This window comes from Doryrhamphus excisus, linkage group LG9 (assembly GCF_037039965.1).
Source record: "Doryrhamphus excisus strain RoL-2023G ecotype Guam linkage group LG9, RoL_Dexc_Guam_v1.1, whole genome shotgun sequence".
Classification (NCBI taxonomy): domain Eukaryota; kingdom Metazoa; phylum Chordata; class Actinopteri; order Syngnathiformes; family Syngnathidae; genus Doryrhamphus; species Doryrhamphus excisus.
The window spans coordinates 17,374,413-17,394,463 of NC_136365.1; the positions used below are offsets into that span (position 1 = coordinate 17,374,413).

The 20,051-nt window shown below is 40.1% G+C and overlaps 1 protein-coding gene and 1 long non-coding RNA gene across 6 annotated transcripts in view; one reads left to right on the forward strand and one right to left on the reverse strand.

Annotated features, from left to right (window-relative positions):
- Positions 1-9,247: 9,247 nt before the first annotated feature.
- The window catches only part of bnc2 (basonuclin zinc finger protein 2), a 179,614-nt gene continuing 168,810 nt past the window's right edge, over positions 9,248-20,051 (reverse strand). For 3 of the 4 annotated variants that reach the window (XM_058066792.2, XM_078793523.1, XM_058066802.2), the window contains 2 exons: positions 16,969-19,352; positions 9,248-10,829 (listed from right to left, as the gene is read on the reverse strand). In XM_058066792.2, the coding sequence (XP_057922775.2) occupies positions 10,037-10,829; positions 16,969-19,352 (3,177 nt within the window). In that variant the 3' untranslated portion in view covers positions 9,248-10,036. Of the gene's footprint in view, positions 10,830-12,852; positions 12,927-16,968; positions 19,353-20,051 lie in introns of all 4 variants that reach the window. The other variant, XM_078793524.1, reaches the window with a different exon arrangement.
- LOC144899824 (uncharacterized) overlaps positions 10,433-20,051 on the forward strand; it is a 57,949-nt gene continuing 48,330 nt past the window's right edge. For both annotated transcript variants that reach the window (XR_013628136.1, XR_013628137.1), the window contains exon 1: positions 10,433-10,573. This is a non-coding gene — a long non-coding RNA (uncharacterized LOC144899824). The remainder of the gene's footprint in view (positions 10,574-20,051) is intronic.

Below are 20,051 nucleotides of genomic sequence, written 5' to 3' on the forward strand. Positions count from 1 at the left end.
ACAGAATGGGCACCATTTAGGGGTAAAAATGTGAAATCCATTCCCAGGTGGTTCTTGCGAGCTGGGTGGAATAGTTCATGGTGGATAAAAAACGAGCAGCGGGGTTTGTTCAGGTTCAAGATGCGCTGTGTCTGTTGGCAGCTTGTTGGGCCAACATTGTTTGACGTTCTAGCCCTCGTGCGTTTTTGTGAGCATTTGAGGGCTTTATAGCTCGCTGTGACTTTGCCGCCAATAGGTTCCAGATGCCGCCGGTGTGGGAACCGGGGATTGGAGCGTGAGGGGGGCAGGCAGAGGGGGAAGAAGCATAACCAGGTGTGACCCATTGTAATCTGGGATGTTCTCCATGGATATCTAGACTATTATGTGCTATGCGTGTGTGTACGCTGAAGAAATAATGGGCCGTGCAATGTGTTTGCAGTCTCACACTGGACACCCAGACTTATAGACGGACACAAAACACTTGATTTTTGACCAGGCCTGTGCACAGACGCTCTGCCAAGGCACGGAGTTTATGTTTGGAGGTGCGCTGTTTTGCACATTTGCTGCTGGCATCGTCCGGGTCCAACATATGGCAGCACTCTGGGCCCTCAGGCCTAGCATTTGGGCTTCTAGCAGAACCTGCCAGCCCCAGAGTGGCCGACTATAGGGGGAAAATTGTACTTCCAAAGCACCAATGATAAATGTCTACATTTCCCCACATGATTACCTTCAATCCGCTGTGCCCCCCTCACTGTTTTTTCTTAAGAATACAGAAAAAAATAGAAATACTAATAATAATTTTCCTGTTGCAAAGATTACGCTTCACCTTTTCAGTAAAAGTTGTAATCATCCATCTTCTTCCACTTATTCGAGGTCGGGTCACAGGGACAGCAGCCTAAGCAGGGAAACCCAGACTTCCTTCTCCTCCTTCCAGTGGATTCTGAGGCATTCCCAGGCCAGTTGAGAGACAAAGTCTCTCCAACATGCCCTGGGCCTTCTCTGAGGCCGCCCACCGGTCGGACTTGCCCTGAACTCCTCCCCAGGGAGGTGTCCAGGAGGCATCCTGACCAGATGCCCTCTCATTGTGGAGGAGCAGCGGTTCTATTCTGAGTTTCTACCTTCTCAACGGAGTTAAGTAAAAGTTAAATACCATAAAATATACAAATGGAATCACTGGAAATACAGTCGTTATGTACAGTCGCTATTTTCTGTTTTTCTAAATATAATTAATAAATGGAATGGAATGGCCTTTATTGTCATACAAGATGTACAACGAAATTGGAGATGATTACTGTTATGTGGTTGACTATGGCCTATTATTAGTAAAAAAAAAACAAACAAATATTGAAATTAATGTTTGATTATATTCCCTTTCACATCGACTGATAGCAGTGATTGGCAGCGGTAGCGGCCAATACCTGCAATTAGAGGCAGGTGCCTGTAACTAAGAATGTGAAAACTGGAGCTAACTGACTGGAACAAAACAGGAAGTGACTACAAAATAAGTGCATTAAAACAGGAACTAAGGCATATAAAGGGAAAAGACACCAAACTTTCACAGGCACGATTATGCACAAATATTTCTACCGCTTATCCTCACAAATATGCACAATGAAATTAAAGACATAATTTGACGGTAACGCAAAACTCAGAATATCTGTGTAGTGCCATGTGATATATACACGATAGATACTGTATATGATATGATATTATGATCTGAATCAAATGTGTGTGTGACCTTGTGTAAAGAGAATAAGAATACCAAATTCTCAGAATGTTGTTTTAGTCACATGAATTTCAACGGAACTGCAGTTTATCTGATGAACAACATGACGGGGCTGGACACTTCCCCACCCCAAACCCTCAAACGGCCCCTCTCTGTTTGACTTTGCGTGACCTCCTCGAGCGGGCAATTCCCCTTTTAGATGATTTCCCCACATGCATGTGTTTCTCCGTTTCCCTGATGATAAGAACGAGTGTTAAAATGGGGTTAAAGCACATTGAGAAGAAGAATATGAAATAATGATAATGGTCGTGCTTAAGGAACATTTAGGAACATCACCTGTTTACACTTTGCACAATTTTAACTTGTACTGAAAGGAGTAGGAAGAAACACATCTTATTTAATCCTACTTATCTGTGTTATAATAATGAATAGATATTATATTAAAGTCAATCAATAAAAAATGTAAAAAAAAAGCAAACAAATTGAAGATAAATGATAGGAGACAGTATGGTTCTCAGTCTTCCATATACTTGAAAGTAAAAAGCCAAATAATATCCTTATCCCCTTAAAAAAACAACCTTCCTCCTCCGTGGGGTGAGGTTACTCCACTGATGGAAATTCTCCTGCCTGCTCGCCCCGCTCGCCTTAGCCACATCTCCAGCTAATTTACAAAGATCCCGAATTATTCTCTTATCTGTGCGGCTTTAAAGGTTGTAAGGTTGATTAACAAGGCTCCCCCCGTCCTGTTTATCAGTTCGGGAGCGTGGAAAATAGCCGGCGATAAGTGCACAGGCCATTAAACATTCTATTTCCCCTAATATTTGTCGGCATCCATCTGCTTAACTGATCTGCCTTCACTTTAATTAAAAGGGATTCCCGTCTTGTCGGGGAGGGGGGGTCATTATGCGGTGGCGGATGCCAGGAGAGGAGTTTGTGATGAGTTCAGCGTTCCCTCTGTCCCTGGGTTGCCAAAGGGCTTTTTTCATTTCTCTCATCCAGACTCCTCTCGCTCTGTCGGTTAACCCCTTATGTCTCCTTGCACGTCTTTATTTAAGCTTTTGGCAAAAAGAAACTATGTATATACATTTTTCAGCAAAAATATACGTATATCTAAAGTATATGATAAATAATCATTATTAGTTATTAAAGGGGACCTATTATGCTCATTTTCCAGCTTTTTGTATTGAGTTGTGGAATCCTATAGAGGAGCTACGCACAATAACCTGCACACAAAGCTTTCTAGATCTTCCAGAATCTGCACCTATTCCAGCTGTATTTCATTGGATTTTGTGCTTCCAGTGAAAACGGTGTGTTTTCTAACATTCCAACCATTAGGAATTGTAAACAAATGTAAAAACTTGACTCACATGGAAATGCGCAAACCTCATTAACTGAAACTTTTGCATTAACATATATTTTATATTAATATACAAGCCATTAAAATTAAAATATAAAAATACATAACATTTAAGTAATTAATAAAATTAATTAGATTTAAAGGTTTTAAAAAAAATTAAAATAATAAATTATTTCTAGAAAGATTTTTATTAAAATCAGATTTCATCAAAATAAAATTATAAAATATTAATTTCACCACAGGTATGGATATATTTTGGAACAACAGTAACTGCAAAAAAAGCTCCTAAATGAATAAATTATGAAAGATTAGAAGGCAAACAACAATATTCTTATCATTATTAACAAGAAATGCAAAAAAGGCAAAAAAAAACACAAACAAACTACAAATTGCATTGTCATAAACGGCCACCATGTATTTAGTTATTCCATCCACCCTCCTTTTTTAAGCGCCGTCTACAAAGTTTTCCTGGTTACCGAAGTGCAGCAACTCACTTCCAGCTCCTGTGGCCGGCTCCAGCAGGCATGAAGCATCCCGTCTCCTAATGGTTTGATTTGGCCAACACTAGTTGGATCGATGAGGCTGTTTACAGTTTCTCCCTCTCCTCATCCCTTTTTGTCTTTTTTTCTAATTTAGTGTTCCCAAACCATGGACAGCGGCGTGAGGGCGCGTGCTGTGCTTGCATCTTTGCCCTCCTCCCCGCTCTCCATCACTGTCCATTGATGTTCCACCCTCCTCCTCCTCGTACTCCTCCTCCTCGCTTCCTTTCTTTTTCCTCTTTTTCACTCTTGGACGTAGAGCTGCATGCCTCCACATTTCTGGACAAGACTGATGGCTCGTCAATAGCATTAGCCAGCATTGCGGGCCTCACTGGTGTAGAACTAAATCAATGAGATCCAGAATAAAAAAATAGTATTTGGGCCACAGTTGGCAAAGAATTCCAGAGAAAATTATCTAGAAGTTTACTTTTAAAACCGAAAAGGCTTCTGTTAGAATTGTTGTATTATAGTATTAGTATTCTTTTAAGCCAAACATTTTTAATGTGAATTTTTAGATGTAAAATCATCTTTTGTGTCTTCAGTGTAAGTGTGACATCATCATTGTTGCATACATAGAAACGTCATACATAGAAATGTCATATGGGAGGCGCTTGCAGTACTTGCTTTGTCCTGAAGGAGTGAGGGCATGCGTGAGCTGGAAGGTGCTTGTCACTAGCGTTCTTCCATGGAGGAAGAACCGAGAATGCTCTTCTGAATTAATTAATTCAGGAATTGGACTGCTAAGAGGGAAGCTTATATACCAAAGCTCACCAGGAGGTGATCAGACTTTTACAACAAAGTATCAGAACGCTTCATGGAGAAGGAAGGTACATGTACTTCATATACGCATAAAAGGTAATGACATTAATGTTATTTTTAAATTAATAAAAAAAATAATAAATTAGACTAAGAAGTATTTGTATTAATATTTAAAAAACACAAAAACAGCACAGTATATCAAAATATACTATAAAGGACAATAAAGCAAAAACATTACAACAGTAAATATTTACAATCAGTAAATATTAATGTAAACTATGCAAACTGAATTGTCACTAAAGTAATAAATGAAAAAGTATAAAATGCATAAATACAGTAAACTGAAAAAGTAATAATAACAAATACATGGGAAAATAATAAATACTTATAAATACTTATAAATAAAAAAAAAATTCACTATTCTTGGATTCTTAGAATGTCTATCGTTGTTTTTGGGGGTCTGCATAACCCTTACTTAAATAAAAATATATAAAACAAACTAAAAAAAAACTTCAATTATATTAGGAAAGCAGGAAGTGAACAAATGTAACAGTTACTGATTGTAAAAGTACCAGATGGAGGGGTAGGATTTAATAAGCTTTGCTTCTTCCTACTCCTTTTGGACATGTGGAACTGTGAACTGATTATGTGATGCACTCAATTGTAATCTGATGCATGTTCAAATAAAATTACCATTATTATATATATGCAATATATTAAAAATTACCAATTACCATTACTTTGATCTTTTTTATTTTTACAATTGCATGGCTATCCAGTATATGGCAAACGGCCCATAGTTTGCTAACCATGAACTATAAATTATATGCGTGTATTGAAGTTGTATAAATGAATTTGCACATGGGGCTTGGCCAATACAATGGCAATAAAACATATTTAAGATGTCTCACACTTTTTTGCATCATTTGTGTCTAAACCTGCAAAAATTCACCTGAATTCTAATGTGTCCAGGTTATGAATACATTTGACTGAACTTGTACATTTACATGGAACATTCAGTATAAATTCCAACGCTTTCCCGTCTAATTTCAATCAATTCCAATCCATTAGTCCTGGATGGAAATGGATTGTTTGTGTATGTGTGTGTACCACTGTTACTATTGATGATGGAGAATGAGATTGGGAGCTTGGTGAACTTGCTTACCAGTAACTTGCTTGTGGGACTCACTGGCCGGCTCGTTGGTTCATTTCGCCCATTCAGCCTCCCCGGTATGTTGTACTACCGTGTAGGTCAGTGTTTTTCAAACGTTTCACAGTTGCGTACCATCTTACTAGAAGCCATGTACCCTCCTGCACACTTAAAAACCATGAAATATTTTTGATATATTATTAAGTACATTGTGTACTTTTCACACTTTCAATGTACATCTTTTTGTTATTCGCCGCCATTCCCTTCCGCCAATGACCATCTTATTAATTTGCCAACGCCAGCAGCAGCTTCTCCTTAGTCTGCTACATCTTTTAATAACTCTTTTAATCTAATCGTCCACTAATTGGTCAAGATAGCCTTTTCCCTAATGATTTTTTTTATCACAAGGTAATTAAAGGGCCCCAGAAAAATGGCTGAAATATACAGCTTTTTTTTCCCAAACATCCTGATTGGCAGAAAAATGGAAATAAGATGCGGTGACAAAATGCCAGTGACTGATAAATCTTTAATATAAAAATTGTACAAGAATTCTGATACAAATTACAAGAGGTATTTGGACAAAATATGAATAAAATTCCATTTACATCCCAAAACCCTTATGCATTTTATGCAAAAACAAAACAAAAAACGGACAGATATGATACAGAGAAAAAAAACCAAGGATTTTTATAATTTTTTTCCAACAAAAGAGGACCACTTTTACCCTCCGTGTCTGCAAATGGGCAACACCTTTTTAGGTAACTTGCAGTATTAATGAGGCTTCTTAATCACCATGTATTTTTAACCCCTCAGAAAAGTACACATAATACTTTGTTCTTGCAGCCGTGTTACTTTTAAGACTTAAACGCAGGTCCTCAAGTTTACTAGCTACTAAAGTATGATTGGCACAAAACATCAGCAAATATTCATTTACAGATTTTCAATCAATTTTTTTCAAGACTGTTGTGATATTTCACAGGTTCCAGTTCAAAATTAAGACGGGTTAAAAAAAAAAAAAAAAAAAAGAAGCATCTATACAAACCTACTTTTGTCTTTTAGTGTTCTACGGACGACCCATCAAGCAGTTTAATCCCAAGTGAGCTACATTGACAGTGATGCAAAAAAAAAAAAGACATACAGTGATGAAAAGATCAAGTCAGTTACAGAATGACTGACATTCTTCTGCACAATTCCACCCCGGATCGTGAATCCAGATTAAGATCGAGATTATTACCACTAAATGGACAGCAGTGTCGGGTTTTAACCTATGCAGATAATTTCACATGGATAAGACAGCTCTTCTACTCCTGAACTGCTGCACTCAAAAGGGTAAAAAATTGTCAAAACATGCACACTTACTGTTTTTACCTGTGCTATTATTCTTCGTACAAATACACCACACGGTGACACAGTTATTAAACCCCAAAGTCTGACCTCCATAAACCGAATTGAGCCGACACACTCTACATACACCCACTGCAACTTTGAGGTGTTTACTCTAATCAACACAAAATTTGGCACAAACGTTTAGTGCACTGACAAGTTCCGTATTTGCCGGACTATAAGTCGCACTTTTTTTCATAGGTTGGCTGTTCCTGCAACTTATACTCCAGAGCGACTTATAAATGAAAAAACTGTATGTTATATAAACACTGGACATCTTTTCTGTTTATGTTTATTTTTTTGTGTAGCTGTACCATTATGTTAGCATATTTTACACCTATTCAGCCTGTTCTCTATTCTTTTATTGTTAGAATTTGCCTTTTGGTCATGAAATAAATTACCCTCAAAAAGTGCGACTTATACTCCAACTTATATATGTTTTTTTTTTCTACCCAATTATGCATTTTTAGCCTTGTATGACTTATACTCGGGAGCGACTTATATTCCAGAAAATACGGTACATGTGTACAAAATTTCAGTAAAAACGGGGGCACCATTAAGCACAACATCTTTTTTTAGAGGCGTCTCTGGGACTTAGTAACTACAGTAAGTCATTAACAATTCGGCTAATGATTGCAAAACTTTGACAATATCTGTATTAAACGTATTTTTGTTTGGAAACAGGAGTTCAAAACATTCCTGATGTCACATTTGTAATTTGTAATGAAATGGAGTCAAATGCCCAACTCTACTATTTAAATGACTTAAGTATATGGACCAAGTGGGTGTCAGGTGTGCTAAATACTAATATACGTATCGGCATGTAACACTGCATATTCTTCCTTCTGTGTGTAGCACCAGTCAAGTCAGACAAACAAAAAGATGTTTTATAGTTACACATTGTAACACATAGTATCACTCATACACTGATAAGTAGAACTTGTTTTTCCAACAACCAAAAAAAAACCAAAACAAAAAGTAAAAATACTGAACTTAATTAACACTACCCACCAATAAATACCCTGCTCCCTTGGCTACTTGGACCACTGGAAATAATTGTACCATAAGACTGTCATTGACGGGTTTGTTTTTCACAGATTTGCAAAGTTTGCATTTTTAAGACTCAAGTGCATCATATCAATAATTTTATTTTTTTTTTAAGTACAATGATCTTGGTCACAGTGGAGGGTGGGGGACTATTTTAGGAGAAGTGCCAGTTCTTTTAAGGATACGCTGGTGAGGTGCGTTCACACGTTCGTGGTTCAGTTACGCTACATGCTAAATGCTAAAGCAGCTGTGGGCAAATATTTTGACTCATGGGCCGAAAGAAAATTTTCTGGGGGGGGCAGAATATACGTATATATTTAACACACACACACTGTCTTATGCTTATAATTTTCCTTGAATTATTTGTCTAATTTTATCTGTGAAAGTGTTATGTTTTCATGTCCCCTTTTTTCAGGTGCACTTTAAACATCAGAACACATCAAACTATGTAATTTAATTTTACAGTTTTGTTGTTTTTTTTTTTTTACTAAATAAGATATCCGACTTGCAAGTCAAGTTGCCAGTTTATATGTTAAAAGTTGAAATACTTAGAAAGCAACTGGCGGGCCGGATTCAAACACTTGGTGGGCCGCATGTGGCCCCCGAGCCGAAGTTTGCCCACCCTTGTGCTAAAGGAATGACAAATATGTAAGCAAAAATGCGATGTTCTGCTCAATCTGTGGGACATTTCTGAATTTCTTTAAAAGTACATTTTAGAAGATTTATTTGCTAAATCTGGGCTGGGAAATATCAAGAATGAATGGAATATTTTGAGTAAGTCATGAAAGATGCCCAATTAGGTCCTTATTTTATGCATATGTTCATAATACCAGCATGAACACTAAGCTAACCACACCATAGTGCGCATAATAACAATAGTTATTATTTTTTTCAGAGCACCGAACCACAAGTGTGAACGCAGCCAGAAGCCTGAATTATGCAATGAAACCAGGGTCAGCGGCGCCCCCTCTGGTGGAGTTTAACGTACACCTCCAAAAAAAAACCAAAAAAAAAAACTTAAGAGCTGTGATTAAGCGAAAAAATGTGCAAATATGAACATCTACTATACAATGCATTAGTTTCATGCGGATGTTGCTTCCGTCGCTATTGTTTACAACTACGCCGAAAGAGAGTTGTGGTCGCTCACACTCAGAAAAAACTCCCCCTAGAGTTTTGGTGAGGAATTGCACATGAAGCCCTCATCTACAGTATAACTGGATCGGAGTAACGACTTTGCTGTAGCATAATTCAGCCTTTAGGCAACCCAAATCGATCCATGTGACGCTTCATTGTTAGGTATGGACATGTTTGTTGTTGTTTTTTTTTAAAGAATTGGGCACATGCATAAAAAGAAAACAAAGAAAAACTGGCGCCAGTATGTTGAAGTTACATGATCAAACAACACACCTCAACTCACCATTGCAAAAGTCCTCACTAATATTACACATCCCCTTTGTATAGATGCAAAGTGCAAAAAACATAAAAGAAAATCAATAAAAAAAACACAGAATGATATCAGTGTAGGAGCCTAAAAAAAAAGCATGCCGGCAACCTCTGAATATCTAACAAAGCAATTCACATGTATTTCTTTTTTTTTTTGTTGTTTTTTTTTTCCCGCCTAGTTTAAAATGTGATAACATGACTCAAGCTAGTAAGATGCTACCTCTTTCTTGCCTATAGCTTGGAAGTATTGTACTGGACTGTAACATAAAAACCATAAGGAAAAAAAATAAAAATAAGCAAACGGACCATCAACACAAGTCTTTTACACCAAAAGCCTCTCGGGACATTATTTACAAATGAAGCTGTCATGCTTTTTTTTCTCTCCGTGAAGGGGTTCATTTAAAAGCTATTACACAAATACAACAAGAATGTTTTTTTTTTAATTCCTCAATACTATCTTGTCTGCAGGCAAAGTCACAAATAAGAGGTTCAATAGATTCTTTGGAGAGTAGGGGGTGTATGAAAACAGACAAGTTCTTAAGTCATACGGCCATATTTAGTTTATGGAAGGACTTCTATGGGCGGGGAGGCGGGGCCGAATACAAACAAGAGGATAGGCTGGAAGAGGGAAGGAGGCGGGGTGAGGAGGAAGCTCAGTCTGCTAGCGCGGAGAAGGGCATGTTCTTGTGGAGGTTTGGGTTCTGCGAGTGTCTGTTGCGGCTGCGCACGGAACTGAACACCATGTTGCATCCCGGGATTTTGCACTTGTGCATTTCACGCAGGTGCACAGTCTTGTAGTGCACGCGCAGGGTCCCCTTGTTGCTGTACATTTTGTGGCAGATGTTGCACAGGATGCCGCCGCCGTCGTTGACCCCCCCGGTGGGCGAGAGGTGGAACGGTGATTCCAAGCGCTCGCCGTGTCCGCCTCTCGTTTCTCCAGTTTCTCGCATCCTGTCGTCACGACGCCGGGAGCCGTCTTCCCCCTCGCTGTTGCCTTCCTCCTCCTCGTCCTCCATTCCCTCCTCATCCTCCTCTTCCTCCTCCAGGTCATCCAACAGGATGCCTTCGTCGCTGCCCTCGTCTGACTCCCGTGAGGAGTGGATGCTGCCGCTTGACTGGATGCTGGATGTGGTGCTCAAGTCCAGAACCACGTAGTCGTCCGGCTGGCCGTTGGTGTGGTGGTTCTTCAGGTGAGGGTGGAGAGGATGTTGAGAAAACTCGTTGCCCATGGGGGAATGCGCGTCATGGATCAAGCCGGCGGGTCCGAGGCCTCTGAATGCCATCCCGCCCAACGGGTCCAAAGCCATGTGGTGGTGCCTGGCGTAGATCTTTGCCAGTAACTCGGCTCGGAAGTCCTTGGGCAGTGGCGTGAGTTGGGGGTCCAGGACGATGTCGTCCAGCTCTTTGGTCAGCAGTTTGCGGTGCAGGTTAATGTTCGAGCTGTGCCTGATGGGAAGATACAGAAACATCTGCATACGTAAATAACCATTCTTTTCATGTAGGCTTGCAATTAAAATAGCTTAGTTCCTCAGCTCGTGGCCTTCCCTCGAATATCACATGATCACCGTTGTCTTTACCACATAACATATACTACCTACAGAGCATACCTGGCATCTGTAAAGTTGACATTTAAGGTTAATTTATAGGAACTGGAAACATTACACAACAATACACTTGATTAGCATGTATCCCTTCCCATTCAATTATTAGTACTTGTTTTAACAAAGAAACCGTGTTATGTAAAATTAAGATTCAATACATAGTAAATTATGTGAGTGAGGAAAAATTAAACCGAAATATAAATAGAAGTAATATACAAATTAAAAGTATAAATAATATGAGATTATTATTCACATTTAAATAAAATAATGAAAAAATAAATAATAAAATAATACAAAAAATAAACAATAATACCATAATATAAATACTATTAAATATTATAAATACTATAAATACTATTTTTAATAATATATTTTATATTATAATAATTACATTTTTAGATTTATTTTGTTACAACATATAATATGCTAATCTAAATATTCAAATTATAATTCAATACATAAATGTGCCCTGCGATTTGCCTGCGACCAGTCCAGGGTCAGCTGGGATAGGCTCCAGCATACCCCAGCGACCCGAGTAAGGATTAAGCAAATTAATAATTCAATACATAGTAAAAATAAAATAGCAATACTTCTGTGAGTGTATGAGGAAAATGTATAAATTGTAAAATGCATAATATAAATACAGTAATAAAATAATAAGAGAAATGAAAAATATGAATAATATAATGACTTCATGAGTAAAATTGGTATATTTCAATTCCAAATAAAATACATAGGAAATACAAATTGTAGAAATCATTTGATTTTATATTAAGTTATTAAATTATTTAATTATTATTAAATAATCTTTATTTTAATTATTGTCTATGTTTATAAAAGTATTTATAAATTAAACAAATGCATAATAACATAAAAAATATCCATAATAAAATGACAGCATGAAGAAAAATCTAACAAAAATACATGAAATAAGAAAAAACACATGCTACAAGTAGATGATTGAATAGATAGAGTGGATAGTGTAGAAATTATATTATAGGATGGAAATTAATATGTTCAAATACTCTCTGTAGTTAAGTAAACAGATGCCCCTGGCCACTATATAAGGAAATAAAGTGTGTGCATTTCTTGTTAGTATCACTCTACAGCAAAGTGCAGACAAACACACAGCCAGAGAGAGAGAGAGAGAGCGAGAGAGAGAGAGAGAGAGAGAGAGAGAGAGAGAGAGCATGTTTACCGCTGTCAGCATGTCTGCACTGTGCACGGCCCTCAAATCCAATAGACTGTGACTCAATTAAATACTCCGACATATTGAATGGGAGTTTATCAATTGATTGGAGCCGTGGTAATGTGATAATGGAGGGGGAACTGGATAGCATATTAGCACTAGGCCCTGGCAGCATTAGCACACACACTATTATTGGAGCCCTGCAAGCTAAATGAGCGTGTATTACGTGTCGCTGTGGATTTAATTCAATTAAACATTCTCTTTTTCCACCAAACACAAGGTGTAATATAACGTGCTTGAGCTGATGACACAAACAAAGTCCCATGCGAATGCCAGGATGGGGAGGATTACAGCGCTTTTTCAGTCAGCACACAAAAAGCCATGCCAAAGAGTGCCAGCTAAAAATGAGCCTGAAAAAAAATCCCAATTGCTTTTTCTTTCACTGTAATTTCATGAAAAAACACTCACTTGTCACAACATTACACAGAAAGAAAACCTCCACCAGCTCGCATTAAATCAAATGAAATGCAATCACGCCGTGCCTTTTAATATGCTGCACATGTGAGGGGTTTTCCATGCAAGGAGGGCACTGTGACATCAAAAAAGAAAAAAGGTCATCCTTTTTTTTTTTGGCAAAAAAATAAAAAAAATGGACTCACAATGGATAAATAGAGCTTACCAGCAGTGGCAGGGTTGATGCAGTCAAAAAGGGTCCCTTTCCTTTAATTATTTACTTCCCTATCCGACATTGTCCTGCAAGAGGTAGAAATACATTCAATTGAGGAGGGACCCTTTTCTGTCAAGCAGGCAACCAGGAGCCCGTCCAGTCGAGCATCGTCAGCATCGAACGTGGCCAATAGATCAGCTTGTGGCTGCCACTGCGTTTGTGTTATTACTGTACGTGTGCGGACCAATTTACTGCTTCCATATAAGTGGATCAAAAAGACTACATCGATCCTTTTTCATAGTAAAGCCATATGTTAGCTTAGCATCCAAATATGGTCCGATATTGTACATACTCTATGTGGCTGTACAGGAAGACACTACCGTGATCCCGCTTCTGTCGCCACAAATTTGGTTAGTTGCTTTGAAGTTAAGGATGCTGTTGTTGACGCTCAGGTAGGCGGGCCCTTTTGCAAAACCTTTTGTCGTTTAAAAAAAAAAAAAATACAAGAACACCTTCACTGCTAATAAGCTCTAAGTAAGCTAAGACCGCTTTAAAAAAGACCACACATGTTTTAACTAAACATTTAGAGATTTATATAAGAATATCCAAGGATAAATACATTAGGAATAAACAAAATAGTCATCTAAACCAGGGGTGAGGAAGCTAGGCCTAGAAGAGTATATTTCCACACTATGCCATGCAATTTTAAAATAATGCATCATCAAACAATAAACCACAAGTGCTCAAAAATCAAATACTGTACTTATTTAATACTATGCAATGGTTATGTCAATTTTTACTACTTTTTATTCATGTATTTATTTATTTTCTGCTCCTTTTTTGGACATTGTGCAACTGTAATTGTGATGTATGTAAAAACATGTTCAAAATAAAACCAACCTTTCCCTCTCTGATATTTTTAGCAAAAACAAAAAGAAAATACACGCACACACACACAATGATCACAGCGCATTATCTCCTCATTTATCAGATTTTACACTTTTCCGCCTACATTTCCCACCACCTCCGTAGCCCTTAGTAGGCTCGCTTCCTTATTCAACCGCCTCCCTCCTTTTTTTTGTTTTTTTTTTGCACGATGCAGAGGAGGAGCAACCTCGACATTAATCATCTTTAGACTCATCTTGAGTGTCAGCATCATCTCTGCTTTTTTTTGGTCTTTTGTGTCATTCGGGGCTGTCTTATGAGGTTTTGTTATAAGTGGGAGGACGTGCGTTTTATTGATACTGATCATCTCTGTCGCTGGATATCACTTCCGCATATAAAATGTTGGAATTCTTATGAGACACACCAAGAGGAAGATATTTTTCTACTTCTATTTAGTTTTTCTACTTTTATCATAAATATTCTCTGTATGAGAATCACAGCCTTTATAGAACACGCTAAGACTAACAGACAAAAATGAAGTGACCCCTGGAGATGGGGGTGTGGGGGGTGCGGGAAGGAGTATATACCGATATAATTAACCTTCACTCTCGCTGCGATAGCACTGGCCCTGCTGCAGCAACATGGGACTAGCATCGTGCTACAATAGTATGACGTTACATGAAAACGGGGCTAAATATAAGCTACGTGAAAACAAGATAAATAACGCTTGTCTCGCGTCTAATGATGATGATGTTGGTTCGCTGGCAGGTTTTAAGCAGTTAATTACACTCTATTTTTTTATTCCCTGCAGTACAAGCCAAAAGGGGCTGGGATAAACCACCTTAATGACATATATAACTTCTAAAAATAAATCATATACAGATCACATACTCGCTCAAGGGCGTGTAAAATATTAAAATAAAATACACTGACCCAACCTAAATGTTAAACAGCAATGTTTGGCTTTATTTGGATCTTGTTTAACAATATTGCAATGAAATAAACCACTTTTCCACAATTCAACATGTCCGAAAAGGAGTAGGAAGAAGCAGATCTTATTTAATCCGATCCCTTATGTCTATCATTAAAGCACGCCCTATCAAACTTTCATATGATACATTTAAAATGGCTGCCTGCTGCTACAATTCAGGACATGTATATTAACCACCACCAACAACTGTTAGCTAATTAGTCGTTATTGCAACACACGTTGGCTGTAAACATTTATCTCCATTTCAAGTAATTCGACGCATTCCTGTTGGATCTTAAATGGCGGTTTTAGGAAAGCAAGCTCATTACATTGCCGTTTTATTGCGAACTCAAAACATGCATTATGTCATTTGGACGCCAGATAAGGGACAATATTGCCCCCGACTTTGATTTGATTTTTTTTCTCCATATAAAGAAGCAGCAACAGAAAAAGTGTATTTTACTGAGTTTTTTTTTTTTGGCAGAAGCAATACCCGGGTTATGAATGAAAATCAGCAATTGCCGATGCTAGTATTTACACAAGAACGGAAAATGAAAAAATATAGTGTACATACTGTTTGATGCCTGAAAACCCCCAAATCAAGGACATATGCATGTATGTTAAGCTAGCTTGCTAAAATGCCAGCTGATCAATTTCCGTGCATCCACAAAGGGAATTCAAAAAACAAATGTTTCGATTAAACTCCGGTAAAAACTATCCTTTGCAGTGTTTTCCATGTGACCAGGAAGTACATTATCCAATGGTAATGGTAATGGTTTTTCAGATTGCAATTGAATGCATCCCATAATCAGTTCACAGTTCCACATGTCCAAAAGGAGTAGGAAGAAGCAAAGCTTATTAAATCCTACCCCTCCATCTGGTACTTTTACAATCACTAACTGTTACATTTGTTCACTTCCTGCTTTCCTAATATAGTTTTTTTTTTGGTCACATACGGAAGTATGAGGTGATATGACCATCCAATGACATAATGGGTACCATAGTAAGTGTCAATATAGTGATATATATAGCACATCATGACTGGTTCAAGACTCTTCATCCCTGTATTTAGCAAACATCAACTGCTTGTATTGTTTCTTGAATTGGCTCATCGTTGTGCATTGTTTGAGGTCCTTACTCAATCCATTCCATAGTTTGATTCCACATACTGAAATGCTATGGCTTTTTAACGTAGTCCTAGCATATAAGTGTTTAAAATTTAGTTCTTCCTTGAGATCATATTTCTCCTCTCTTGTAGAGAAGTATTGGAAACATTTTTAGGTAATTGGTTATTATGGCGAAACACAATTGACTATTTTTACCAGGTTGCTACGTATGGTATGCCATCTCGATGCTAATCCTAACTTCTGATGATGCATAAAGAAACCCGACAGTCCCTCCTTATAAGAGTTGACTGTATAACACCTAAAAGGTCAGTCCTATTTTTTTTATTCCCAAAGACACGACCTGGTTTGTATTCCGTTCATGTGTCTATGCTAGCCCTAAGGCAGCTCTGCACCTTCAGCATGCGTTATTGCTTTGCCGATGCTGCCGCAGTACTGTAAATACATTGTATATATGTACTCCAGGTGGGACCCATACGTGTTAACAAGCCCAGGTGAGCACGGGGCACCGAGGCTCACCTCCCCCGCCCCTTCGAAGCGCTAATAAATGCAGTGGTTTTGACTAGCAGCTGTCGACGCTAATGTATGCGGCTTTGCCTCGTCTGCGACAAGTCGTAGGTCGAGTGAGAGGGCAGATAAACCAAACCTGAGGGTTGACAGCCACTGAGTATCGATTTGTATGCGTGTGAGATGCAGATGTCACTACGTCAGGCATTTTTTTTTTTTTACATTTTTCACACACTAACAGATGCCAGGTTGACGGCATTTGCAGGTAAATGTAATATATGCAGTAAATGGATTTACACGTCGTTATCATGTAGAGTTGTGCCAGTATTTGCCTTTTTTCCTGTGTTGCTGTTCTGCATGAATTGGGGGCCACAGTTATCCAGCTAGTATTGGTAGTATTAGAGTCGGAACTGTTCTTTTTAAAGGTTGTTGTCCTGGTCCAATAAGTATTTAGTACATCTGATAGTTACTGATCGGTAGCTCACTCAGGACGCCATGCCGCTGTGCACAAAGTCACCTTTGCTAGAAGCAAACGTGATTAGCATCTATTTTACGTGATCTCTGTGTAAAACAAGCTACAATTTTTGTGGTTAAAAAAAACAAAACAAGAACAATCAAGTGATTTTGTGATGGAGCACTAACCTGTCTCGACTCCGCCGTGAGGGGAAAGCAGCGTTGCAACCAGCCACCGTGCACACATGCATCTCTTTGAGGTGCACGTTCTTGTAGTGCAGTTTCATGCTGTAGGAGCTCTTGAAGCTCTTCTTGCACACGTAGCAGATCTTGGGGTCAGGGCTGGAGCATGGGTCCCCATCCGGCGACTGAGATGTGGGGAACTTGGGGGGGCTGGCGCCGTAGCCCATCGACGAGATGAAACTCTCATGCAGAGCAGCCATACTAGCGGCGGCGGCTGCGGCTGCGGCCATACCGCCGTTGTAGAGGCCGTACTGGCTCATACAGAACATGTCATAGGTTGGGTCGTTGAGTTCTTCCTTGATCTTGATGGACGCCTGGTGAGGGGATGGTGATAGCTGGCCTTTGCCTTCCAAGTCTTTTCTCAAAGGGCTTTCCTCGACACCCTCGTCATTCTGGTCCTTACCACCTTTGGAGTGTTTCTGCTGTTCCTCAACATCCATCATCTCATCCCGGTAGTACATTTTCGAATCTGAGGTTTCAGACTCGTTCTCAAAGTCTCTTTCATGGTCTTGGTCCTCAGAGGTGTAGCTGTCCATGCAGCGTAGGTCATTAGAACCTCGAAGCTCACCCCTTCCATCGCTGCCGGCACCCTCCCGACATTCATCCTCACTTTGCCTCATCATGCCTCTCAGAGTTATACCAGGACTCATCTCATCCTGGGAAGGGGATTGCTGCCCACTCCCACCACTGTGGTTCCCGGTGCCACTCCCACTGTTGTTGTTGCTGTTGTAGTTACCGTTCATCTTGATGTTGTTGTGAAGGAGCGACGAATGGTGATGGTGGTGATGATTGTGGTTGATGCGATCGTCGTCCTCCTCGTCTTTGTCCTCGTATTCATCCGCCACATCGATCACTTCCTTTTCAATCTTCACAGGCATGCTGGATTTACGAGGCTTCTTTTTGGGTGTGGGGTCAGCCCCGCCGCCGCCGCCGGTGCTGGGCTCGTGATTGCCAGCAGATGTGTTTAAGCTATGCGACATGGCTCCCACTTCGGACATGTGCACATTGTTGTGTGACGCCACAGCCGCCAGGATCTGCTGTTGCTGGTCCATTAAGGTGGTGCTGTTGGTGGTGGTGGGCAAAATGGGGCTTGTGGGCAGCGAAACAGGTGGGCTAACAAGGTCTGCAGGGGAGAGTAACGTACGGTAGAAAGGGGGCACGGGTTGGACTGGTTGCACTGACTTTAAAGAGGGGAACACCAGTGGGCTCTGCAGGGGTGATTGAAGCATCGGGTCCACTGGTGGAGTGGTGAAGCCTAGAGGTGGTCTGCCAGGACTTGTAAGTGTGAAGCCACCGTTTTTGGTGCTGGAGATGACAGGTGTACCGGAGTTGGAATTGGCACGAATTAGGTCTTTGTCACGATTGTTGCGCAACATGGGCATGTGCAGACGTGGGTTGGGGTTGGCGCTGTGGCGGTTGCGACTGCGCAGGGAACTGAAGACCATGTTGCAGCCCTCGATGGTGCAGCGGTGTTTAATCTTCAAGTGTACAGCGTTGTAGTGTATTTTCAGCGTGCCTTTGTCGTAAAATGTCTTGCCGCAAGAGTTGCAGCACACACGGCCTTTACGGGAGGTGGAGCCCATGCGTCTCATGCGGTGCATTTTGGAAGAAAATGAAGCATGCGTTATGGATTTCGCTTGCTCCTCTTTGACAAAGTGATGGTGAACCTGGTGGTCACTCAGGTTGTTGGACTGCTGAGGCTGGCTTTGGGACTGCTGTTGCCCCGGCTGCTGTTGTTGCTGACTCTGCTGCTGTTGAGCCTGCTGGAGGGACGGAGATGGCGAGATAGGGGATTCCCGGTTGCCGGGCTCTGTTTTGGGTTCAGTGTTCATGCCGCCCAGGGCTCCACGGCTCGGACTTTGGCCTGTACGGAAGGGTGACATGGACACGTCTGACTCGCTAGTCTCCACTTGTTCGACTTGGTTGGGCAAGCTGGGCTCCCGTAGTCGGAGAGCTGATTGTTCCATTGGGAGCCCGTTGGGGGGCAAACCGAGCATGGGGGCAGACACGGGGTTGATGTACTGGAACGGTAAAAGGAAGGCTAAGCTGTTGGGGATATTCTCAAAGTGATGAATGCTAGATGGGCTGCTATTTTCTAAATGCGTAAGTAGTCCCGGGCTGCGTGTCCTATTGTTGCTCTCAATGAATGTCCTAATCCCGGAGTCGGTCTTGGAGGACGGAACAGTAACTGCCTGACCTTCCTTCTCCTGAATGGCCATCAGCTCCACGATGGATTTGGTCTCGCCAAAGCGCAAGAACTGCTGCAGGGTGATGATCTCCTCTTCCCGGGACATAATGGTCCAGCGGTCCAACACCTTGCCTGCAGCGTCCTGCATACCCCCCAAAAGAGAGACAAGGGGAGACAGAAATACAAACTGTTATCGATTGTGCCTAATAGTCCGGTCAAAGAGAAAACTGAGTAGAAGTTAGCTGAGTCCCAGAGTGACAAGTAACTCGCAGAGTTTGTTTTTTTTTTGTTTTTCAGGCATTTATTTATTTTCTGTAAATCTTCACCGCAATGATTGCAAAGAATTCCACTCCACTGGTCAGTCAGTGCAGTCATGGTGTGACTTTTCTACTACGGAATCGCTGCATACAACTGGTCAACATTTGTCAGATCATATAATCCCCCTGTGTTGCCTGTAATATTATTTTGGTGACAAAAACACCACACTGTGTCACTCTAAATAGCAATGCACAACGATGAGCCAATTCAAGAAACAATACAAGCAGTTGATGTTTGCTAAATACAAGGATGAAGAGTCTTGAACCAGTCATGATGTGCTATATATATCACTATATTGACACTTACTATGGTACCCATTATGTCATTGGATGCTCATATCACCTCGTACTTCGGTACGTGACAAAAGTGAAATTAAAAAAAAAAACGTAAACTATATTAGGAAAGCAGGAAGTGAACAAATGTAACAGTTACTGATTGTAAAAGTACCAGATGGAGGGGTAGGATTTAATAAGCTTTGCTTCTTCCTACTCCTTTTGGACATGTGGAACTGTGAACTGATTAT